Below are 26,024 nucleotides of genomic sequence, written 5' to 3'. Positions count from 1 at the left end.
TTATGTTTAATGTAGATGGCGAATACACGTGTTCACACATTCATTTAGATATTTTTAATGATCATTTTAAAGACTTGTAATACATGAGAATTGAGAAACATATTTAACATCTCTGAATTTTTCCTTGCTTTACTTTTGAATATGAATATAACCTGAATATCATCTCAGTATATTTAAAAATGAAAGTAAAATACGAGAAATATTGTGTCATCCTGAATTACAAAGGAAAATATACAATGCGAACTACAGAAAATTTCAATAACACATCTCAAAAATAAAAATGAATAAATATTTTGACCAAAAAAATTGAGTTTTCATATTTCACCGACCTTGCTTACAAAACTACAACGTAGAGACAAAAAATACACACTCAAAAAAAAAACACAATTAGAAGAAAATATTTCACATTTTTATACATATACGAGTATCTATAAAAGTGGATAAACAAACGAACGGAGTAATTAAAACAAAAATCCGTGGCAGCGAGGAGTGATATCGAAACCTCTTGACGTCTAGTGAAGGGTTCGTTAGACGAGCAACGGGAGGGATAAACCCGGACACGTACGAGTGTTTGTATTTAGAAAAAAAAATATAGGTTTTGTACAGAACTGGATCACGTCAGAAATTAGCTGAAGATAAGCCTCATGATTATTATGTTATTGTATAGTTATACATCCACATCACACCTTTATCCCCAAAGGGATAGGCAGAGATGCAATCAGTGCACCCACTTTTCACCTGTATTCTATCCCATAACGTGATATAGGGGTCGTGCCTATAATTATTTAATTGAAAAACTTTAATTTACAAATCTCTCCATGTACTGCAGTCGCCATCCTTACACATTTAATATAAGGCCCCAGAGACCAGTAAATACTCTTAATGCCATTCAAAATCACAAACAATACAACGCTAAACTTAACTGCAGATATAGACAAATTGGTGATCGCCACTCAGACAAACTCTAACATAAGAGACATTTCATGAACTAACCCATCTAATTTATTTATACTTACTTCTGGTATTAGACTCGATATTATACTATCGTCAAAGCAATTCCTATCAAAACTAACATTACCAGTCAACATATCAAAGCGCTCGAAACTTCTCAATTTGCCCGCACCTACGCAGTGACGTCACCCTCTCTAATTTGACTAATTACTAATAGGTAACTGCGTCACCGCACCCCGTCAACAAACATTCACCCTACGTTGCCAAACAAATAACACACCTATTTCTTCCAATTACGACGCAAAGTTGAATATATCGAAAGTCCAGAAATTTTCCCTGAATTTAGAGGTGCATTCGATTTTATTGCCTTAAATATACGGTTCATTTTGCATTTAGATTGGAGCTGACTAATAGGTTGATTTCCATTCGTAATAATGAGTACTACATAGAAAGGTTAGGTTCTGTACATTGAATTGATTACGTTTATGTTTGTGTTGAACTAAAATAGAATTTGTTAGATTTACCAGGTCTATGCTAGTCTGTTTAGTTGGATAACATAGCTTTACCCATATGTACCAACAAACTATCTTGTGCAGGTATTATTAAGTTTGCTGGTGGTAGGATTTAATACCTGTAGCGATTACCGTACACAAGGTGTTAAAACCCGCCGTAGTGGCCCACGTATGTCTCGTTCCAGGATCAGTCTGTATATATCCGGTTCCAACAGGCCGGCATAATTGTGTCGACTGCCGAGGGGTAATGATGTCTCGTCAGTCAACATTTTATGGGACCGCATATACCATCAGATGCAGTGCGGTAACATTGTCGTGTCCATATAAAGAAAAACAGTTTCGCTTGAAACATACAGGCTTAGTTACTAGGTATTGAATCTTAACATCAAAATGAAGATGACGAGCGCAGTACAGAGCTTTGTAATTCCACCGTTTAAATGGTGTTACAAGTTGTAAAGTTGTCTATGCACAGTGTTGGCCATCAAGCGAGCCACTAGCTTGTTCTTTTATGCAGTTATAGAAAAATAATGGTTATTGTCGAGTTATGGTATTTGTTGACTACCACAATTAAAATAACACTATTTACTGACTGGTCAGTTCGAAACGTCGAGAGAAAATAATAATATAAATAACCACGATAATCCGTAAATAGCTTTATGTCTAAAATTCGCGGAAACATAAATAATCATTATCATAATTATCTCGTATATAAGGATTTCGAAAAGTATTTATAAAAAATAAAAATCGTTTTTTGTCGTAACAATTTTATTCGATCACTGATTTGATTCAGTCCATTCACGTACAACTAGACATATCATGGTTGTAAGATAATAATAATAATTGCTAATAATTTATAATTTCATTACTATCACTAAATACAAGAGGAAATTATATCGTGAAATGTAACCAGATAACGGTTGGTAAAATTCGAGCTAGAGAATTACAAGGCATTATGAGATTTAATCCTGATATATTAGGATGATAATTCATTGTTGTATATGGTAGTAATTTAGGTAATAGGGTCGAGAATTCCATATTTATAGACCACATATTTTCATCTAAAAACCATTCATATTTTGTCTCATGATATTTATTGGTATGAGTTCACATCAAACATTGATATTCCCGTTCAAAAGGACTTAATATATAAACTGAATCGTGCCTACGTCAGTTTCTGACATTCTGAATACATTTCAAAACATAATTTGACATATAATTTTAAATATTTTACATAGCTATTCTAAAAGCTATAACGTACACAAATAAACGAAAATACAAGAATAAAAATTTAACAATTAGATTAATACATTTTATATTACATTGTGTTTCGACTAATTAATGCATCTCTAACGATATACGAGTTACCTACGAATATAGAGGTTATTATAGATAATATATTTATATTGTAAAGCACTTCTCGAATTTCCGGGTAAAATTTTATTATTACTGGTAAAATATAGACATGTTTAGAGACACAGTTTCTTGTTATTCTAAAATGTCTACAATTTATTAATAATTTCGTGAAGTAGTTTTGAATATAAATGTACGATATATGTTCCACTTACAATATCAAAATTAATTAATTTTAACATCTATATGGTTATTTAGAATGTATTATTTTGATGAAATACTTTATATTAAAATCATTATCTAGAAAATGATTTTATTTTAATATTAAAAGCCACACCTAACACTTTATGTTTGAAACTATGATAGTAAATGTACAGATATATTTTAATGAAATGAGTACTAATATTATTGCAATATATTTTATATTATTTAATAGATTATCGTTATGCCACGTCCACTATAATATTATTACGTAATATTACAATTAAAAGATTAAATATAGTTTAAGAAACAACGAATATTCAATTTATTATTAAAATTATTCCAATTAATTGAATCCGTCGGGACTTAATTAAATATTGTATATCATAATGTTAATTTATTAACATAAATATTAGCGAAGTGAAAATTGATTTTTATTTTTTAATGCTTATTGCTATGTGAAATCGATTATATCATAATACAATTATTAATCTAGTTTATTCTATCATTCCATAGATAATCGCTAGGTCTATAGCTCTACTAAGGCGCAAACAACGCAGAGGTTAACTATGGTGAAGTTTCTATCACACAAACTGATTTACTGATCGCTTTTAAATGATTAAGTAATATTAACAGCGATGAACTATTAATATAGAGAGTCCATTAAATTGATTGAGGTATATTCTTATGTATTTATGAGACATTTACATTGTGCTTTTTAAAGTTAATTATTATTGATCTATCGATATAAGGACCTAAATCTAATAAGCGTTATATGTAAAGAATATAAATTAAATTGAAGCTAATAACAGGGAAATATTCTTAGGGGTACTTTATCGAAAGTAGGGAGTTAAATTAAAGAATAGGGTAAATAAGAAATGCCTTGTTGATTACTTACAAGTATTTTGTTTAAAATGCAAATACAGGTAGCATAAAACAAAAATATCGGCATTGATTTTGCCTGGATAATATTTTAATAGCATTTCTTCGATTATAGTAACTGATAGAGCAAAATGGTAAACTTCAATGTTATAGTATTAAGGATGATATTATAAATTTAATATTTTGTGAATACTATATTATTGGATATATTGTTGCACTAATATTTAATTATTTTAAGATAAGAGAGTACCTACCCGGTTTTTGTACGCCACGTCTTTAATTTCATGTACATTTTAAAATATAAAATGCTTATATTAGATCTGAAGGTTCAATGTTCTCAAATTAAAGTTGCTTTAAATATACTTATTTAATTTTAAAATAATAATGCGAATAAAGTAGCAATTAGAGTAAAAATAAAGTTAAATTTGTCATTGAATTTATTTTAAATTTAATTTTAGGATATTACACTTCACTAAATTTGAAATCTCATTAATTACCTTCAGATCTAGTTATGAATTTCTTTAATCTACGTCTATATTATATGCCTTTCTAATATACAATGCTACTAACAAGCAAAGCTAAATTTAAATATAATATGGCATTTTTAATAATAATACCATTCAGTGTGGTAATAATATTTCATATAATATTTATATTAAGATAGCAATGCGCTTTAAATGCAATTGCGAAAAATTTGCCATTTTTGTAAATGACGTAATTCTTATAGGAATAAATATTTATTTTAAAAATTGATTTATATTTTGAATATTAAAAGGCTGTAAACAAGACCGGCGAATGTGCATTTGCAGAGGCATTAGTGGCATATTATAGCTGTTTCAATAAACTAGGACTGATGGTGTTTAGATATTTATTTCCGCCCGGATAACGACCACCATATACAGATGTTTCCACCTTAATGGCGTCAATGTGTCGCGTTCCGGGATAAGCCTGTGTATATCCGACTTCAAACGTCGCCATAATTGTGTCGACTAGCAACGGATAATCTCATTAGTCGACACTAAATCAAGATTCCACTCCGCTTACTATCAGGTCTAGTGGAGTCAGGTTGCCTTGACCTTGTTAAAAAAGTAGCTTTTCCCACCGATCACACTTTACTCTCATATATCTGAGATCTATTAAACAAGCTTCGACATAAATCATAATCAAATATACTGAAGCAATAATATTATCACGCTTTAGTTCAAAAGGCTTAAAGATATTAAAATTGTGCTTCTGAAGTTGCAATTTGAAAAATTACCACGGTACATAGAACTCTACATTGTTATCACGAATCTGATTTAAACTTAAATGAGTTTTATTTTAAGCCTAGATATATTATTTGACTATACGTATATATATGTATAAAGTGAGATTATGATATAGTTACATAGGAATATAGATATGGTTAGCGCGAAAATAGAGAACGCTTACTACAAGTACTTTAGGTATAGACTAACGGACGGGAGTTTGATCTAAATCCGTGGCTAGCTGCAAACATAGCATTATAAACATGTTAGAGCATACATATAACGTGTTACACACCTACTACATAACGGCCTGAATTTGTTAGTAGTACAACCAGACATCTATGCATCTTTAGCGCACCAGGAATATCCAGTCCAGATAGAGATCAATGTAACCTATGTTGGGTTAATTAGACCTCAGTTAACTGATATCTGGTCATCAAAGTTCATTTTTTTTCGTAGGTTTGAACTTAGGTACGCCTTACAGCAGCGCTTTGAGATCCTGGGTCGAATCCCGGGTCGAGCAAAATGATATTTGGGTTTTTCTGCTCAGTATTAGGCCCGAGTCTGGAAATTGTGCTCGATATGGCGATAGGCTCGGCCTCTATGACATCATGGGACGGAACACAGTTGGCGAAAAGTGGGTACCTCGGTTGCGCCTCTGCATACCCCTTCGGGTATTAATGTGTGTTGAATTGAACTTAGATCTTTGCCGATTTGCCAATGAGGCGATGTTGAATAATTGGCAATTTATTCCCTTAATAACTCAGTGTAAGTGAATTAATACCACCCGTTATGATTAACGTTAAATTAACTACATTAGAAAGTCCTAACACAAATATAAATTCTCTCTCCTAAAAGTTCAAAGTTAGCGTCCCTTTAGAAATATAATGTGTCCAACAAATTCATATTTGTAATTCAATTTGTATTCTTTCGTAATAAAGTTGGTTATGTGTCGTTGTTTAGTTCTTGATCCAATTAATGTAAGATATTATAAAACCAGATATGTGTATGTTATAAAATGTTGACCGACGTAAAGAATGGTATTTTTTAAGGTTATTTCTTTTTGTTTTTAATTTTCTTTTATTTTTTTCAGCAAGAGACGAGCTTGACGTTCGCCTGATGGTATGTGATACGACGGCCCATAATCAGAAGAAACACCATCCAACACCATTGACAAAGTATTATTTGGTATTCCACTGCTCTCGCCATCCTGAGACATGAGATGTTAGGTCTTATTATGTCCAGAATTAACACTGGCTACAATGTCCTTCAAACCGGAAGACAACAGTGAATACACACTGCTGCTTGAAAGCAAGGCAGCAGTGTGTATTCACTGGCAGAAATAGCGCCTACTCAGGTGGGCTCTCACATACGAAAAACCTGCCACCAGTAGAAATTTCCATAATTTCCATTCAAAATTCATTAAATTTCTCTTTGATAAAATATTTATAAAACGATGTTTGCAGCCAAACCACACACGAGAATCGATATAAATAGTGATACAACTAGAAAATACGGAAAATATCTATTCTACACACATTCTAGTAGAAAACATTATAGTTGTAGTAAGGAAATGATCAAAACATTTTTTACAGTATTTTGATTTTTTTTCAAAATATCGCAAAAATATTTTTGTCAGCTATCTTTGAATTTGTAGGTTAAATATGAGAGGATGATTAAGGAAAATTGATATGGTAAGATTTAAGTTATATGATGATATGTTGTTAAATCGTGATAATTAGTATATTTGGAAGAAAATATACATTTAAATTGAACCAAAACTTCTGCCAAAATACAATTTTAATTTGAAATAAAATCTATAAACATTTAGAATACGATTCCATAAGCAATCAAAATAACGATTTTAAACTTTTAGCACCAGTAAAATTGATTTCATCCTAAAATCCGATAATTCCCTAAAAGTTTGCGGGGCTCCCAAATTTCAGGCTTTTCCAAACTTCGTGCAAAATCGAGTATCTAAAGGCATTATATACAATGTAAAGGAATTAAAAAGGCTCATATTTGTAAAACGCGACACGTGATAGATCCTATCGATAAAAGACGATATATAATCATACAATTCATAAAAGACACACCATACAAAACTAGTAAATGTATATATACTTACTCACTAATGATATGTATGCGATATCGGTTGTTATTGCTGATACAATAAATATTGTTGAGCGAAATTAAAATTGAAAAACTTCTTCATCCATCTTTTATACCGTTTTTCCAGCCAGATGTTTATCTTTTTTTCTTTTACCAATGTCAATTTTAATTCCCCTCACAACAGAATCACAATATACAGTAATAAGTACGTCACTATAATTGCACATACTAATAGAATATGTTACCCAATCACAACATACTTCCTGAACATCGCTCGTGTATGTTGATTGTTAAAGAAATATACACCTTAACAAAGAGAAGAGAGGAAGCAAAACTCCACTAGCAAAACGACATAATATTAGAGAAAAATACCAAAAATTAAACACCAGATTTACGACATAACACTAGGCGGTAACAGATATTTATAATCGAAAGTATTTAACCGAATATAGAACCGGAATAGATGGTGAAGGTAAGGCTATAGAACAGAGCAACATATACCTTAGCTTATCAATATACACAGCAATATACATCCTTAATCATACTTGTACACTTCACACACTACTAATTAATTGAATTTCGGGAGAATTTGACAAGAAAATTGACTCTATCCTTATATACACGGAGAGTCCGTTACACAATATACATTATTATATGTTGAAAATACCTTAATATAGAAATATGCGAAAATTAGGTTACATATTAAAATATACAAAAGTATCTAAGCATAGGTTGCTAGGATATCGACGTCGTTATATAACGGTCGTTATACAACGGCGTTTAACGTCAATTGTTACATTACAGCACGGCTATCGTAGGGAACCCACTAGAGAAATAAGGTTCTTAATGCGCTGACTACCTCAATCAAGCAATATAAAAAAAAATATATCACATTAAATATAAAGTACACTTTGACTTTAATGGAAAGGTAAATATTAAACAACAAACAATAAAGTGAGTGCGGTGGCTTTATAACAGAGCTTATTTAAGCTCTCGTGGTTTATTGTATTTATCGTTCAACATTAATATTGTTTCAGAGGTTTAAAAGGTTTATAGATTCGTCATTTAGTTGTGTGCACGATTTTGATATTAATATATATTATTTAAAAATGAATGCAACTATTTTAGGAATATCATTATAATACAATATTTCCTTATAGAAAATAAATGGAGAAAATATCGTAATTCTTCAATATTTACACTACAATAAATTTCCGATATAAAAAAAAGGAATAAGATTATAATACTTCTGCCATCCTGAAAGAAAAAAGACAAGATGCTCTGAGATATATATAATAAGAACCCCTTCTTACTTCATTTTTTTTTAATTGCTCAATGACGATCATCAGCGCATTAATCATAATGTAGAAGTGCGGTGCGCGAAACAATACGATGTGCAGACAGTCTGAACTACAAATGCTATTGTACTTTGCAGGCTAGGTATAAATTTCTTCTTAACCAAACACAAATTTTATGACCTTAGGAATTTGTGATGAATATCCTTTCATAAACATCCAAATAGATTTCTCGTTTCAATCACGTTTAGTGCGAAACCAGGTCTGAAATATCTTGTGCATGTCTTGCTAACAGTGCGACAACGAAAAATATAGTATGACCAGGTGTCAAACGCCTTGTCGCAGGAGTGGATAGTATAGAAAAATCCATATCGGTTCTAAAGTTGTTGAATCGTTATTCATTACGTGATTCATGTCTTATATCCTTGAAGTTAGTATTACCAATTCATTACTTAATGTTCGTTACACCAAGTACCCCTTTGTCATGAGCATCAACTTTGAGCTTTCCGCTACACTCTGACTAGAAGTATTTAGCGTATCACACAAAATATGTGTCATGGTAAACATTATGGGTCTCTCCTTTTACAGACCTGTTATGCTTTACATGTTGGAATGGCGTATCTCTCTCTCTCTCTCTCTCTCTAATCGTTCCCTCAATGCTGAGGATCGTGACCCCTGTCACTTGGTCGAGTCTTGGACAGCTGATCGCCAGGCATGACGGTCTCCACCAGATACAGTGCCTCCTACCTGTCTCTAGTCTAATGAAAGGACATTCATCACACTGAACTAAAGCGGTTGGCGACCGCGCGGTGCCAGCGTGGTTCAAACGAATGTGTACATAATAATTTTAAATATCCATATATTACACGTAAAGTTTTACTTTATACATTCGTTCAATTGACATGTCGGGCTCGTCGCGATATCTTCTACAATTACTTTACAATTGAATTGAATCTTCCGTTTTGTAAACGGTTCGGTGGGATGAGATCTTTACTTACCTAATGGAGGTATATAAAGTTGATTAGTAGTAGGTTTTTGTAGAATTCTAATATCATCGAAACATTCTCTAATACTATTTACTCTTTTATTAGATTTTATAACAAACAAATTCTGTTATATAAGTTATATTAACATACGAAATTTCCATTTCTTCTTTATTTGATATGTATTAGTATATATTGAACCTTCCATTCTTCAGTCATACTTTTTGCAAGTAGCTATAATGTTAATTTCGGACTCTAAACAAGAAATACGATGTCATCCCACCAAACGTTAAATCGATGTACCTGATTTTAAGCTAAAACGTGGCCTTACTACCACTTATACACTTACCTCACTACTCTAACTTAAGTTACGTGGATCAAAAGATCCTGATATGTTTCGTTACTTGGTTGCAACTTATCACAAGTTGATACTAACCTACAACTATTGATATAGAATAATTATGAAGCCGTACACTAATATTGCTGATATAGCATAGGAAATATCTTATAGTACGTCTAAAAATATAATGACACATACATAATTACAATTCTGAGCTTAGTATAGATTGTAGTCAGAATTTGTATGTTGATACTTTCATTTAAATAGTTAAACAGTTATATCGTAGTATGTACTACCATTTGTAGTCCTAACGTCGAGTCAATGACGTAGCGATAGTGACACAGCAATTGTATGATATTTCGCAGTTTATGAAGACTTGATTACGTCACCAAGGCCTGCGTCGCTGTCGCACGTCCAACGCTTGACGTCATCTAATATAATTATAATAAATTCCACCCACAATCTATGTCCCACGCACCTATGTAGCTTCACATCAAGTTACACAAAAGCGAGATCATTAAAATGCCCGTAAGTGCCAAGATTTCACCAATAAATATTTCTTAGGCCCTTACCTAGTGCAACGTGAATCGTGTGCCAGTATATACGTTTATACAATGTATCTATATACACCCCAAACGATATATCTTTAAGAATTTCATGTCTATTTCGAGTGTACATCGAGATTTACGCCGCTATATTTCTTATTATTACTTACACATTATTATACTTATATATCAGAAGACATAACAGTTTTAGAACAGTACAAGATCAACAAGAAAACAGCTCGAGTGGTGTACATAGGGCCCGGCAGGTTCACATTACTTGTGTGAGTCTACGTACATCACTCGCACAACTACAGTTTAAGCACATCTAATAGACACCTAACAGAGACTAAACCCGCCGCCGATGTGACGCGGCTCAGTGATCGAAGGCATTAATTGAGAACTTTATAATTAAACAACAAGTAAATTCAAAAATATCGACAACAACACTGAATAAAATTTAGAAGCCTTGCCGGAACGGGTTCTTGATGGTGGGAGCAGGCGGGGCTGGCGCGGGCGCGGGTGCGGGAGCCGCTGCCGTGCCTGCGCGGAACGGATTGCTAGGCGCGGGCTGCGGCTGGGCAGGCAACTGCCGCGGCTGGTTGTACTCCGGTTGGTGCTGGTACTCCTGCTCGTAGCCCTGGCTGTAGTTCTGATAATCCCCCTGATACGACTGGTCGTATGAGTAGCCAGTCTGCGCGGCGTCCACATTCGACTCCTGCGTTGCTGCCACTTGTCCAGACACGTTGGAATATTCCAAATGGTTTTTGTATTCACCGTTGACGGGCCTCTGATCTTGCATGCTGTACGTTTGGTATTCTTTATCCGGCGGGTCAGACATGAGAATATTTGCTTCGTTCTCAAATGGTTTAAAGTCGTAGATGTGCCTGAGGTACATAAGTACTGGGGCATACAGGAGGTTGCTGAAAGCAATTAGGAGATTCAGAGCAGTGAAGCCAATGGCTTCGACCACTTCTCCTGCTATAATCGGTCCCACAGCATACGCGAATGAATATGATATATCAGCGATTGCGTAGATGCTTCCGTACACAGAAACGTACCGAACATCGACCAGGTAACCCAGGGTGGGCAGAAGAGCAGTGTCAATCAACGCGATCCCGAAACAGATGCCGCAAATAGGTATCATGAGCATTTTGTACGAACTCGCGAACGGAATAATGAAACAGCACAATCCTTCTAAAGCCAATCCACCAGCAGCCATCAGCCATTGTTGTTGTGGGTATTTCTTTGCCATCTTTACTGTGATGATTACCCCAAGAACGTGCGGGAAGAAAGCTGGTAGCCATATCATGCCAATCTTCCAATTGTCTTTGGTCAAGTTATCTTCCATCCAGGAGGAAATTGTAGGCTCGAGGAAAGCCAAAGCAACGTTAGACATCATGAGAGCTCCAGCACATACTGCGATATACGGGTCCATGAGGAGTTTCCATATCGGAGTGCCAGCTGGCTTCGGTTGGTTCGCTTCTTTCATCTGCGTTTTAATTGGTTTCATTACCAATAGCAGCATGAATCCATCCATTAAAGATATCAGAGCGAGAATAAGAAACGGTACTTCTTTACCCGCAAACTGATACAAAGCACCTCCAAAAGGTGGCGCTACAAGGCTTCCGAAACTTATAAATGCGAGGGCAATTCCAAGAGCCTTTGAGCGCTCACTTTCTTCAGTAAACCGGTCAGCAATCATGGCCAGCCCTGAAGTATCAGCAAACGCCGATCCTACTCCCTGGAGACTCCTCGCGAAGAACAACATGCTGTAACTCCGACCGCACGCGAATATTGAGGTCGATAGGAACATTATTATGAGTCCTATCATCATGGGTATATCGTACCCTATGCGGTCAATTAAGGCACCGGAGAAAGGGTTTATCATGAGCTGCACTATAGCTTTGGACGCGAAGAGCACTCCCGTCGCAGAGTCCTGACCATGGTGTGACGCGGGTATAATCTTGGTCGGTATGATGGTCCTGTTACCCTCTCTGATGGGTGGCAAGGTAACGACATGGTCGTAGCCTGCCTCTCCCCATGCGCCTATATACCTCAAGTAGTCCGGGATGATAGGCACGATCACCATATACAACATGTTGTCTAATAGCAGCGCTATGGACACTATCACCAGGATGATCTTCCTCTGTGAGGTGGGTTCCTGTATCTTCTCCCATAATATCTCCCGGACCTCCCGCACCTCCAGGTTGATGACGGGGATGATGGAGTTGTCGATCTTCTGCCATATTGTCTGTGGTCCCTCCGCCATGTTAACTACTTGTGTATCACGTTAATATTCTAACTGCTGGGGATCTGTGTTCATCTTCTAGAGCTGGTTACGTTGCGGATGGTACACTCGCGTCGCTCACAGTAGTCAGTACATTTACGCGGCGTCCACGAACAGGACTCGTCGACCCTCGGATAGGACTTCGGAACCTGACAACAAGCAGAAATGATCATGATTATCATTTCCTCATGGTAGAAGGAGTGAGCCCGATCGGGCTTGTTGTGTTGTGTCAAAAGGATTTTGAGTCGATCTTTGTTTCTGTCAGTTGGCATGGTTCCTCCGTCCCGAGCGGTGTACAACGTGTCGGATCCAAAGACGATTCAGAGTCCTTTTGAACATAAACAACATACACATTCGCTTATTTGCATACGAAAATCCGCGGAGATTTTATACGAGGGTTTGCGGGTTGCGGCTTTGGTATAATGTGATATCGAATTTTTTAGAAATAAGTCCAAAATGGAATAATATGTTGACTTGAAAATAAACATTTTACGAATATTATCTTTATGTAACACTGCGTGTTGTCCGTGGCTTCGCTCGCCAGAAAAGCTATTTCCGCTACAAAGGTCCCTAAAACATTGTTCATAGCGCTATTTGTAAGACAACTGCGCCAAAAATTGTGATTTCAAATATTATTATTTCCCAGAGGAACAAATTACCAAGGTAAAAAATAGCCTTTGTTAATCAAGGACATGGTCTATCCGTGTACCAAATCCATTCAGCTGAGTCTAAATACTCAAGTAAATATTAGAGTTTCGCCCGCATTAAAACCATGAATAAGATTTAATATAAGATTTACTGCGATGTTACTGGTTTATAATAAATACCAGAATAGAAGAGAGAGAACATCTCGTGTATGAGAATGCCGCTTGAGTACCGACGATTTATTTATATATTTTACTAACGATCCGCCCCGACTCCGAACGCGTAGCAATCATTATCTACAGCCAGACTTCTAGTGGCCTGACCGCAATCAAACGTCACAGGAACTTAGCGCTAATCCGAAAATTACTTAAAAATTCCATTAAAATCACTCCAACCATTTGTAATCCATAGGGAATATACACAAATTTATTTTTATATATAAGTTAATATAACTAAATTGTGAGATGTTAGTATGCGTCACGCTTTAACATAAACAAGAAGAATACTACACAAAACTGAATTCTCGTTAACCATCTACTTTAATCGAAATGCGCAAACCTTTTTGAAGGAAATATAAGCGTCTCGCAAAAACCCCCGTTTGAAAAAACAAGATGTCACAAAGGCAGTGAACTGGTGTTTTTATTAATCCGAGCCCCTCGCGGGAATAAATTGGGTTTTCGTGAAACAAGCCATCCAGATTAACGCGTCACTTCGACGTGTTTGCAAATTGCTTTTGGATTTTATGCAGACATTCTCTTTATTAGCTATTACTGTATCGTGTTTCTTTGTTATACGCTTTTCTATATAACATATAATGAGACTATCAATTGACTCGTTTCATACTGAACGCGATGACTTGAATTAGAAACTAATGCATATATCTGAGGGCAAAAAAAAATTTATGTTAATCTATTATCTACCATGTAATCTACTGCCTACAAAATCCTTCAAATGGGAAAGAACAATGCATAATAATTTTACTAGTAAAAAGATATAGCGGTGTCATCTATCTACATGGTCTCTCGGATAACGAGCTAGTAAATATTCCAAAGATCCGAATGCCTTTCTATATACACCATCAGCATCATCAGCCACTTGAAGTCAATTCCGGATGGATCAAATAAAAGCAGCCTGCATCCAGCGTGTTTCATCGACCTTTATCCAGCCGCCTGTCCATATTATTCATACATAAGTTAATAAATATAGATAAATATAGAGACAGATAAACAAGATCATGAAATAATTATAACTACCCGCTAATCCGTTCACAAAAGCTCCAATATGAACCCAATACCAATCTTTTGAAGCCTATCCAGTGTTCCGGTCGTTTAGCGAGACAAATTGACGTCAAAGCCTTCGTAGAATTTCAATGAGCAAAAAATCCCCCTCTAGCTAACGAGCCGTGTTTTCTTCTAACAAGGTACGTGAAAGTTCGATTGTTTTTATGAAACTCCTGAAGAATGATAATAAGGCTGTGTTATTCTATACTGTGAAATATCTTTCTGTAGTCAGAGCTAATTTACATTGTATGAAAATGCGTGATTTTTATTATACTTTATAACCGTCTTCTCAGTCTATTGTCAGCGTTATGAGTAAACGTAGAAGCCTTAGGTTCGATTCCCCGGTCGGTAATCTATGTTACGCTGTAACGCTTCCCGAGGATTTAACCAACGAAAGGGCTCTTACGAACTATACCAAATCTTTTCTACAATATCTATGTACGTTTTGCAGGTCTCATTTGTAATGACATCAAAGGAATGATATTTGTAATTTCCTCAGACATACATTAACCTGGAACGCCACCCACATAATTTATTTACAAAATCTTAATAAATACGAAAACACAAACATAACTTCCCCGTACAAGGAAGTGCTGAAAATACCCACTTGAACACTGTACAATAAATTACTAATGAGCCTACTTCCTTCACTATTGAAATAGTTTCTATGTTAAAACCTCGCAAATGAGCTTTCCCACGAAACCGTGGGCCAAGGCTGGGTCGGAATAGGTCAGTGGTGCGTGGTACAAAATAGCAGCGGATTTTTATAGAAGGCCAAGGAATGGGTGCGCTGTTCGTGTCACAATAACACATATAGTATCAAAGTGCCTTGACGTAGATGTGTTACGTGCGTGGTATGACACTACTCCGAGGTCTCTGATTGGGCAAAGCGATATGCGGTTATTCTATTTAGCATCGGAACAAAGTCTGGCTAATATTAGCCATGTATTATATACTGTCCGATTGATGGACACGGGTCTTCTCTACTACTGAGAGGGGATGAGGAATTACTCCACCACGCTGACCTAGTGCGGAATGGTAGAATTCTCACACTCTCAAAATACCTATAGGAATTTGTCAGGTATTAAGGAAGAATACACAAATAATTTTCGAAAAGTCAGAGGTGTGTGCCCTTTGGGTTTAGAACCGGAGAATTATCATCTCGGTAGACGAATTAGGCATTGCTCTCATATGGTAATAGGCTAGCCCAAATCACTTCATGGGATGGATAAAACGTCATAGTTGCTCATATTCTGCTTACCCCCTTCGAGGATAAAGGCGAAAAAAACTTGGACGTCTTCTTATTGGTCAGATGGGCCTGGGTTCCAATTCTAGATCAAATAAATAAGACATCATGTGGGTATTTCTACTACATTTTACTCAAGACTAGATCTTAAGAGAAGGTTGAAGTGAGGCATCGGTTGTATCAAGTAAGCCGAATAATGCAACATGTTTAGTATAATATATATTCATATTATAGTCTCTCACTCTTATAATAACTGGTAGTTTTGGTGAGGATCGCGAAGTGTTGTAGTCATCATTATATTAAAATCTAAAGATTTTCCTTGATAAAAGATCTGCTTAATATTTTCCCCGGATAAATAGCCTATATCAAGAATATAGGCTCGGAAAGGCCTAAGGGCCCCAACCATTGCCATAACGAATTATATCGAAATCCTGTCGATAGTTTTTAAGTTTATCACGTTGGACAGAGGTACGGTGGATGACGTAATTTTGTATTATACTTTTTTCCCTTACCTGCTAGCCCGAGCTGGTTTTTTAGTTAATGATAATAATCATTTATTACTTATTGCTACATTCTACTTCCATTTTTATATAACTGAATACAGTCACTTTAATAATGGCTGATAAATAATCAAATAACTTAAACAATACAAAATAGATGCACAAAAACCGCTGACTCTCATGTACTGCACCACGAACCCGCTCCCGCGCGGTAATATTCCGTCTCATTAGTCACGAATCCATTATGCTAAGGAGTCGCGTGTCGTCTAAGCTCCGACTGAACTTGAGCCATCGCGTGATTTATAAAAACAATTCTATTTCTATTTTGTTAGAGGTTGGAAGAAGTAGGACGACATTGAAGCGGAATTGCGTCTAAAATATGTTTAGACCTACATAAGAATGCATGTGATAGTTTTGTTTATATCCGCTATTATAAGTATTGGATTACAGTTTCAAATAAATTACTATTTAGTAAGATTTCTATGAATTTTATTGGTGGAGTACAATCAGTACGTTCGTTATATAGTATTACACAGGGCGAATAATTAAACACCGAATCTACTGACGGAGTGAAGAACACTTTCCTTTTGAAATGTATGCGAACACAGTGGCTATTACAAACATTAATAACTCTATTATACAATTTATTTTCTCAAATTGTAATTGTTATGTTAAGATGTTGAAATCCGTGTCATTAGTAATAATTATGACATTTCATTCTACCATGTGCAGGAGTGCCATACAGTACTTTATAATAGTTTGCTACTGTATTTTTTTATAAGGGGAACGACAAAATGAACCCACTGCTCCTGATAGTAAGTGGAGTTGTGTCTTATAGAATATCGACTGACGAGAGACGGTAAGCCCTCTGCAGCCGACACAATTATGCCGGCCTGTTGAAACCTGTTTGTAAGCGTGCGTCCGCTCACCATCAGAAACCACATCTCATCAACCAATTGTACAAAGTTATACTATTATGTTTAGTGTATTACAAACTGGAAATCAGTTTATCAAGAATCAGCTCAACCCATTGCATTAATTTTTATTATGTATATTTTGCCCAAAAACATATTAAAATTTCGTCAAGATGGTTACCTTTTGTATTAATAAAATTTGACGTATGTCGGTTGCTGCCAGATACCTACTACTACAGCCGACCGTTATAAGCACACCCTTCCTCACCCCGCGGCCCCGCACACGTCCCGCTCGTTCCTACGGCGGCGCTGACGGTGTGCTTGATCTATTAATTCCGCGTGTATTTTTTGTTATTATTATTTGTGTATTTTTATGTGATCTTTTAGACAAAAATCTAATTTTATTGTTTCGGCTGTATGGTATACAAAAATTAATCGTGTATATTCTTAGTCACTTGACGTTTACCGTCACGCCTTCTACCAAAACCAAACTTGCCAGTACATTACTAGGATGACAAAGTAATAAAGTTCGCGTGTGGTAGAGAGCACGCGATCGATGCCTCAGGCTTGCGTGTTTAAATAAGTTTCTTGGGGTAACCAAGACGTAAGCAATGGATTCCTTTTTGTTTCCGGTACATTAAGTTTTGTACGTACCGACGTATATAAGTTTATAGCCACAAGTATCGCTTTCTTTTATATTAGTTTATCGCTTCCTTGGTCAAATTAGCGTTTAATACGATTGTACGGGATATTCTTGGGACCAGCGCAGCGAAAAGAATTTTTACTGTCAAACCATTAACGACATTGCCTGTATCGAAATATTATTCAAAATCCACTAACACATGAATAAATTGCATTACATTGTTGCGTTAATTACCATTATTATCGGGTACGAATTCTAGATACAAACGAATACTAAGTAGAAAAACCTAAACCCACTTTGCCTCGAACCCAGAACCTCAGAGCGATGTACTGTAAACGCAATACACCGCTAAGGCTGTCTGTAAACCATTTACAGGATATAAAAAGCTATACTGTGATGGTAAATGCGATAACCATCCCTACTGAATGCCACCTGCCACCTAACGGGATTACGTTAGAAATAAACATTCGCATTAAAATGAAATGAAATTGCAATATCTGTTGGTGTTGGACTCCCCGGGGAGGGTACGGTGACGGCAAAATTGATTCCCGGAGAGGGATACTTGCTTGTGTTGTGTATTTTAATACTGTTCTTATATCCTGACATTAGTACCAGATTGTAAAATTTAGAAATTCATACGAAATCGAGAGCTAGCGTTCTGAATTCAATCTGAATTTGAATTATAAAATAAAATGTACTTTTATATATATTGATACTCCCATGCCTTGGAAAGCATGTAAAGCTGTTAGTCCTGCGCCCGATTTCCCTCTGGTCGTGTCGGATTACCATCTCATCGGACTTTGAGAGTGAAGGAACAGAGAATGCACCTGTGTATTGTGCACACATTTGTGCACTATAATATCTCCTGCGTACTTGACTGACCTCTGTTTAGATAGGCCGCCGTGACTGAAATTCGGCTAGGAAGAGACTCATATAATTAAAATTTTATCATAAACTAACCATCCCTAAAACTTAGTACGACTCATAAAAACACAATTACTGAACTAAACAAAACACAAACTCAAGTGCGACCAATTTGTCCCGCCGCCGTACAGTCGGCATCTTCAAAGGGCAGGTGAACGAGGGCGAGTTAATTTGGCTGGGGGGCTGGGGGTCACCCCCTCCGTGGATGAGGGGTTGAGTGGGGTCCTGTATTGCCAGGTAACACGCGACGGGGAATACCGTCTGCGTTATTTTAAAGGAAACACCTCAGAAGTTAACTTTAATATTTTTGTGCCCACTCTCGAGCGTTATATCAATCGAAAGCTTAAAATCTTCTTGATTAAAGTGTGGAAAAAAAAACACGCTAGACTGCCATAATTGTCGTGAGGAATACATTATTGTATAAATACTAAATTCTTTATTTATTTTCATTATTTATCTAATTTTATGGATATTTAAAAGACATTAATCAAATATTAGCAATACTTGTACGTTTGTTTTCTTACAAAAAATATTACTCTGTACTCAAAATCAGTGTTTTTACAATATTAACTATAAGAGATATTTTGAAATTACAAAATATCGCATAGCACTTTGCTGAGACATTAGATATTAGCTCTCAGAATTGCTAATGACAAACGACATGTCTCCCAAAACGGATCAAGACAGAGCTTTCATAATATTGCTTGTTAACAATAGAATAGACGATGGTTCTGGTAGTCAAAGCAGTAGGTTTTATGAGGCGTGGGCTATAATTGTGTTAACTGACAACATATATTTATCTCTTGTCAGTAGAAACTCTGATTGTCACTTCATTTACTATCAGATCTAGTGGAGTCACTTTGCTGTGTTAATAGAAATAATTCCTTCCCAGACGGGTTCGTATTCGAAAGATCTGTTATCTAGATTTTATATGCTAGTGAAAGGCTGGTTAGCTAGGTCAGGGCTCATGTCCTCACCGGTGAGGATCGTGACGCGTTACCCTTCTATTTCCCCCTACTTGCCAGCCCGAGCTGGTTACTTCGGTTCGTACCTTGTTTTTAATATAAATTTTATCCCTAATTTAAAATGTCCATAGTTATATAAGTAATTTCAATAGTTGTTTAGAAATAATAATTATTATTCTTATGCTTTGTTTTGGCGTATCATAAGTGCAACTTTGTTCGCCTACGTGATAAATAAAGTATTTTATTTTATTTTTCACGCAATTTTTTTTATTTGTAACCTAGCAACATTGGTTTTCGGGGGCACAAGTGACCCGCCCCACTCCATCCCTCTTTTGAAGAGGACAAAGCCGCCGCGCCAGCCGGGCTTTGAATTTTTTATAACTTTTTCGGAAAGCTCCCTCGCTAACGTTTTTACGGTGAATTCTAGTTTTCGAATGCGCAAATATTTGAATAGGTAATGTTTATGTTCTTATTTTTGGATATGTAGAGTGTTCAACAAACGAATTTTATAATAAAAATTTTGATAACAAAGTTCTACCAACATTATTCCTTGCATTAAACGAGTATAATATTATATTCCAATCGTCTATAACGAAAATAAAGGACACTTTTTCTAGATAACTGGATTATGAAAAACTAATTTACTTTTTTTTCAAAATGAGACTAATATCGCTTGAAATTAATTCAGTGTTTTACGTATTATAAAAGCTCAGACCGAGGGCGCATAAATTTGATTTTAAAGATTCTCACGTTTTTACAATGTAATTAGTTAACCTGCTGAATATCTAATAATGAAACCTACGCTGAAATCCATTCAGCCATTATGAATAATTTGTAAGTCAACAATTTTATAGAATAACTATAATACACTTCAATTATTTAATCCAAACAGCAGCATAAAATTCAAATACTTGCCATTATTCCTAAAACAAACCCCAAAAACATTATATTAGCAAAAATACAACTCAACAAAATACATTTACAAAAGCAATTCAACTGTCCCTTCCACGTGTTTCAATTAACAATTTCCGAACAGCATTTTCAATATCGAGGCTGGCGGCGGCTTCAAAGGCGCGGTCGGGCGCTTTGTGATCGCCGCGGGCTGAACACGACAGCCCGCGGACCCCAGCCCTCGGTCTACCACCTGCGTGGCCTTGTGTGTCTGCACTGTTCATTATAGAGAGGTGGTTTGGTTATAAACGATTATTGTACCTACGTATTTGAGTACTATATTTCTATTTATCTATAAAGACCTCTGGCGTTAACCAGACGCTAGCAAAAGCTATTGAGCTACCCTTGACCATTACAAGTTTTTGTTCTTTTTTATTTTATTGCTTTGAATGACGAGACGAGCTTGTCGTTCGCCTGATGTTAAACGATACGACAGGGCATAAACAATAAAAATACCATTCGACACCTTGAATTACAAAGTATTGTTTGGTATTCCACTGCGCTCGCCATCCTGAGACATGAGGTGTTAAATTTTATTATGTCTACTAGTTACACTGGCTACAATGTCCTTCAAACTGGAACACAACAGTGACACTGCTGTTTGGCGGCAGAAGTAGACATTGCGGTGGTACCTACCTAGGCGGACTGTCACATATGAGAGACCTACCACCAGTAAGTAAAATTAATAGCAAAAATACTTAACAACGCAATCCATATTGCTTACATAACTTATCCATTTCTTATATTCCCACGGGCTTCTTAGCCTCGGAAATCATAGAGTTAGTAGTCCACCACTAGTTCGTTTGTCCTTAATTATAAAACAACAAATATATTTTCGCATGCAAGAATCGACCGGGACACAGACAATGCCCTAAGCACATTCCCTCTTACAATAGTAATTGTAACAAAGCATAGCTTTGTGCCCCACGTCTGTGCGTGACAGTGTTACCTCTCTGCCGGTCCATCACCTGCACGGGTGCGATGCGGAGCGATTGTTAGTTAATTGCTCTTGTATTGTTGGTTGTTTGGTTTACAAGCTTCATATGTATTCATTTTTGTTCAAGGTTTTCCCCGTGGAATATGACAAATACACTTAAATAGCGTATATGTTTTAAAGTAAAGTTTAAATTTTTTGTTTTGTACGAAATCTTATCAAAATCGGTTGAGTGGTTTAGTCGTAAAATGTAACGGATATAAGCACTTTCGCATTTATAAGTATAGATGTTTATTTTTATAGAGGGGTCGTTAAGTGACGAACGTCCACAAAACGAGAAGAATCATTGCTATGCTATGTCTTTGTGTATTTTAAATCTTCCGTAAGATAAAATTTTTATTCTAAATTATGTTGGTCTAGAACAATATTCCATAGAGCCACGCTGCAGCCACTCTTATTATTTCTCTAATCTGTAATCTGATTTGCCTTACTGTACTAAACGAAACATCGTCACTAATTTAAAAAAAAAACAACAAATTAAATTACAAACAAAAAAAATCATCTGCCGTTTTTAAATAAAGAAAACCGTACTTGAGTTAACAAAGAAAAAACAAAAACGACTCGCAGATCGGTATTACTGTGTAAATGGTGTAGACCTCTCGACAAGAGGCACCGGACAAAGCCTGAAGGGCACTCGACCGGCCGTGCCCTATCGCTGCCTCGACCCTCTCGGCCGAAGGGCTTAAAATTGTCTCTGTTTATAACATAATATAGTCAGTATAGCTTCATTTCGCAGCGATGGAATGACTAGAAATAAAATCTGTTCGTTCCAGCTATAGAAATGTATGTAATATTTTTGGTTATGCAAAAAAACAAATAACCTATTTACTCACTAAGATTTAATTCACAGTATTAAAAATGTTAAATGTTGTAAATTTTGTTCATAAATTACTATATTAGGAGTAAGTTTACTGGTGATAGGTCTCTCATATGTGAGAGTCCGCCTGAGTAGGTACCATCGCAATGTCTATTTCTGCCGCCAAGCAGCAGTGTGTAGTCACTGTTGTGTTCCGGTTTGAAAAACATTGTAACCAATGTAACTACTGGACATAATAAAACTTAACACCTCATGTCACAGGATGGCGAGCGCAGTGGAATACCAAACAATACTTTGTAATTCAAGGTGTTGGATGGTGTTTCTGCTGTTTATGGGCGTTCGTATCGCTTACCTTGAGGCGAACGGCAATCCCGTCTCGTCATTTAAAGCAATAAAAAAATTCGCTAAAACAGACAAAAAATACCGCAGTCTTGTCCAATCTGTAGACCCGTTAAGGGTGTGCCAAGATAAAGGCATTACAAGGAAAGGGCGAGCCTTGAGCCTAACAAAAAGTTTTATACGTAGATAAAAGAAAAGGGTCGGCCGTTTGAGCCTCAAGTGGCCTTATCGGGGCTTTACTAGAAAAAATTAGGAAGCCACTTTCCAACGTATGTTTTATATGATAGCGTCGAGAAATCTTAAAACGGATATCTTTATACATTTTTTCATGACATAAGTTGTTTAATTAGTTTTCTGATTACACGAAATCGTAATATTAGTACAAAAAAAACATCTGCTGATTAGTCTGGTTTACATATATTCTGTTTGTTTATAAAACTCTTATTTGTATATGTATTTCAAGTAAAATATTGTAGTCCTAAAATATAAAATAAAATATCATAGTCCGCCCCCTGACCATTAAAGGCTGCAAAGTCTTCGCAACGACAAAAGAATATTATAATATAAAAAACCGCAGCAAAATCTGTAAAATAGTTTTATTTCGATATTAGATACATTTAAACATGAGAAATTATTGAGTAAAATATTTTAAAGCCAAAGCCATTCAAATAATTAGTTTATTCTTTTAAATTACTAACATTGCGATTCATTCTTTAAAAAACAGATTTGATAATCTGAATAACCCACAGCAAAATGTAAACAAAAAGACAATGTAAAAAATCCAACAAAAAAACTGATTCAGACGTGCGACGAAATAAATTGCACTTTTGCCTAGCTTTCCATTTGGGGAGAATGGGGCAAAACTGGATTATGTCGGCGTCCCCCGGGATCCTACGGGAAGGGAGAGGGAGCGCGGCACAAGTTTGCGTAAGCTGGATGTAATCCCGTTTGCAGGGTCACTGTGGCACGTTACCGACATTGTGTGTTTTGGGTAACTTATGAGCAGACGGTAATGTTAGTAAAGCCAGTTTGCTTTAGTATTAGTTTGTAGAAAAAGTGCTTGAAATGGAGTTTAGAGGTTATTTTCGATAAACGTTTAAATTGGTAAATAATTTTTAAAAATCATGAAAATATTACATATGAAAAATTTGCTTAATAGTTAAATTATCTGATTTTTGCGCTTTAAAACAAGTCGTAGTCATTCAGTACGTATAATATCGCTGGTCGTAGTATATAACCTCAAAAAACATCAAAAATATAGAACATAATATTTTGATTCTTTTATTATTTTAAATGAATTGCTGCCAATAATGGTGCTTTGTAGATATTAATAATAAGCACAGTAAAACATTCAATTATAGAAATTATGAGATTAAACAATAAACATGTCATGCCTCAGGGTAGTACAACTGTAAATCCCCGTTGTACTTCCAAATTTAAAGTTTTGATGATGTTGCTTGCTATGAGCGGCCATGTCACATCAGGCAAGTGGCTCGCTCGTCTCGTCAATCCGTTGTAATAAAAAAAAGATATCGATAGGTACTCCAATATGGCTTTACTTTATGTCATATTTCTAAAAAAAGTTCAATAAAAAGCGAGCAATTACTAGATTCTACAAACGAGGTACTTTGCAGAACTCATTAAATTTACACGGCCTACAAAACGAGACTTGAGATAATTGTACACAACCCGAGATGGGGAGAGTTTGGGTAAATTAAGACATCTGTTAAAAACATTCAAATTTAATCCCTAGCACACAGGTATACGGTTTAATATACCTCGTACTAACCATTCTATGTTTGGGGTAAAATCGACAAATACATCTTGTAAAGCAAATATGGATCTTATGTTTGGTAAGTAAGGTTGTTTATATTTGTGGCACGTGTGATGTAATATTTCGCCACATGTGAAGTTTGGTGTAAATAATGACATCTCGTGTTCGTAACGTTACACAGTGTTGGATGGTTTTGGATGTCGGTCCATAATGGGTGTGGTTGGTTCTTGTTGTAAACAAACATATTGTTTGTTGTCAAGAATGTTTTAGATTACGTTACATAGTTTATAATTGTTTATGTAAATTAAAATTTAAGGTCTAATATACAATGAATGACCAATATTGTTAGATAAGTACTCATCTAACAATGAGACTTCCTCAGTGGCGTAGTTTTACTGCATGCGCGGTACGGCAGCGCTCGACTTTAGAGTATAGGATTTTTAAAACTCATATGCAATAAATCTCGTCTTATCTGGCATAAAATACAAAACAAATGAAAAACGAACCAGACAACGGCTACTCGAGAAACTAATAAATATCTAACAAAATTGTTATCTTAACAAAGCAATATCTATTCCATCCATGCATTACGTCATAAACTAGTCCAGTACCCCATAACAAGGTACCCGCAGGCATTGAGGTTATCATCTACCCTACTGTCCGATCTACCCCATTGCCCGAAGTACCCCGGGGCAATTTCACCCAAAATGTCATTCTTCTTTGTGCCGTTTGAAATGTCAAGAGTTTTTAGACGCTTTGGGATACAATTGCTTTTATTATTGCATTTGTTATGGCGGGCTAGTTTTATTGTTAATTATGATCGTATTTTAGGGGAGATTGATGATAAGGAATATTAATGAGTACAATGATATTATGTAGACACGCAGGTATGAAAAAATATTTGTATATATCAATATTAAAAATTAAATAGTATGATATCGTAGAATCAAGTTATAGACACATAAGGAAAGCTGAATATTTTTAAAGTTGCTATTTAATGAAAATAATGTAAAACGTGTCCACAGATTTTATTTTATTAACTTTTACTCTACCTAAATTAACATATAAAAACCGCGCGCAGTTTTTATCTTCCTTAAATATTCTGCCAAAAATATTTTCTTTCCCCACGAAAATTGTACAAAAATTCAAATGAGCATTGTATGAGATGACATGCTCACGGTCGCTGCCTGCTCCCGGAACTGTCCACAGAATCATTATAGACACCTCATTTCCCACCAGACATAGGGTGAGTGTAGGCTGGACACACACTAAGCGGTTTTTATAAGTATTGTTACTACGAAAAAATACTACACTGGTCTTTAGTTTG

The 26,024-nt window shown here is 35.7% G+C and overlaps 1 protein-coding gene across 1 annotated transcript in view; it reads right to left on the bottom strand.

Annotated features, from left to right (window-relative positions):
- Positions 1 to 6,576: 6,576 nt before the first annotated feature.
- LOC115442231 (vesicular acetylcholine transporter) overlaps positions 6,577 to 26,024 on the bottom strand; it is a 60,871-nt gene continuing 41,423 nt past the window's right edge. Inside the window, exon 3 of the mRNA XM_030167237.2 lies at positions 6,577 to 12,854. Within this exon, the coding sequence (XP_030023097.1) occupies positions 10,876 to 12,687 (1,812 nt within the window). The 5' untranslated portion in view covers positions 12,688 to 12,854 and the 3' untranslated portion in view covers positions 6,577 to 10,875. The remainder of the gene's footprint in view (positions 12,855 to 26,024) is intronic.

The sequence above is a fragment of the Manduca sexta genome, chromosome 21 (assembly GCF_014839805.1).
Source record: "Manduca sexta isolate Smith_Timp_Sample1 chromosome 21, JHU_Msex_v1.0, whole genome shotgun sequence".
Taxonomy (NCBI): domain Eukaryota; kingdom Metazoa; phylum Arthropoda; class Insecta; order Lepidoptera; family Sphingidae; genus Manduca; species Manduca sexta.
The sequence above is the reverse complement of the archived record's forward strand: the minus strand, read 5'-3'. Positions and strand labels throughout refer to the sequence as shown.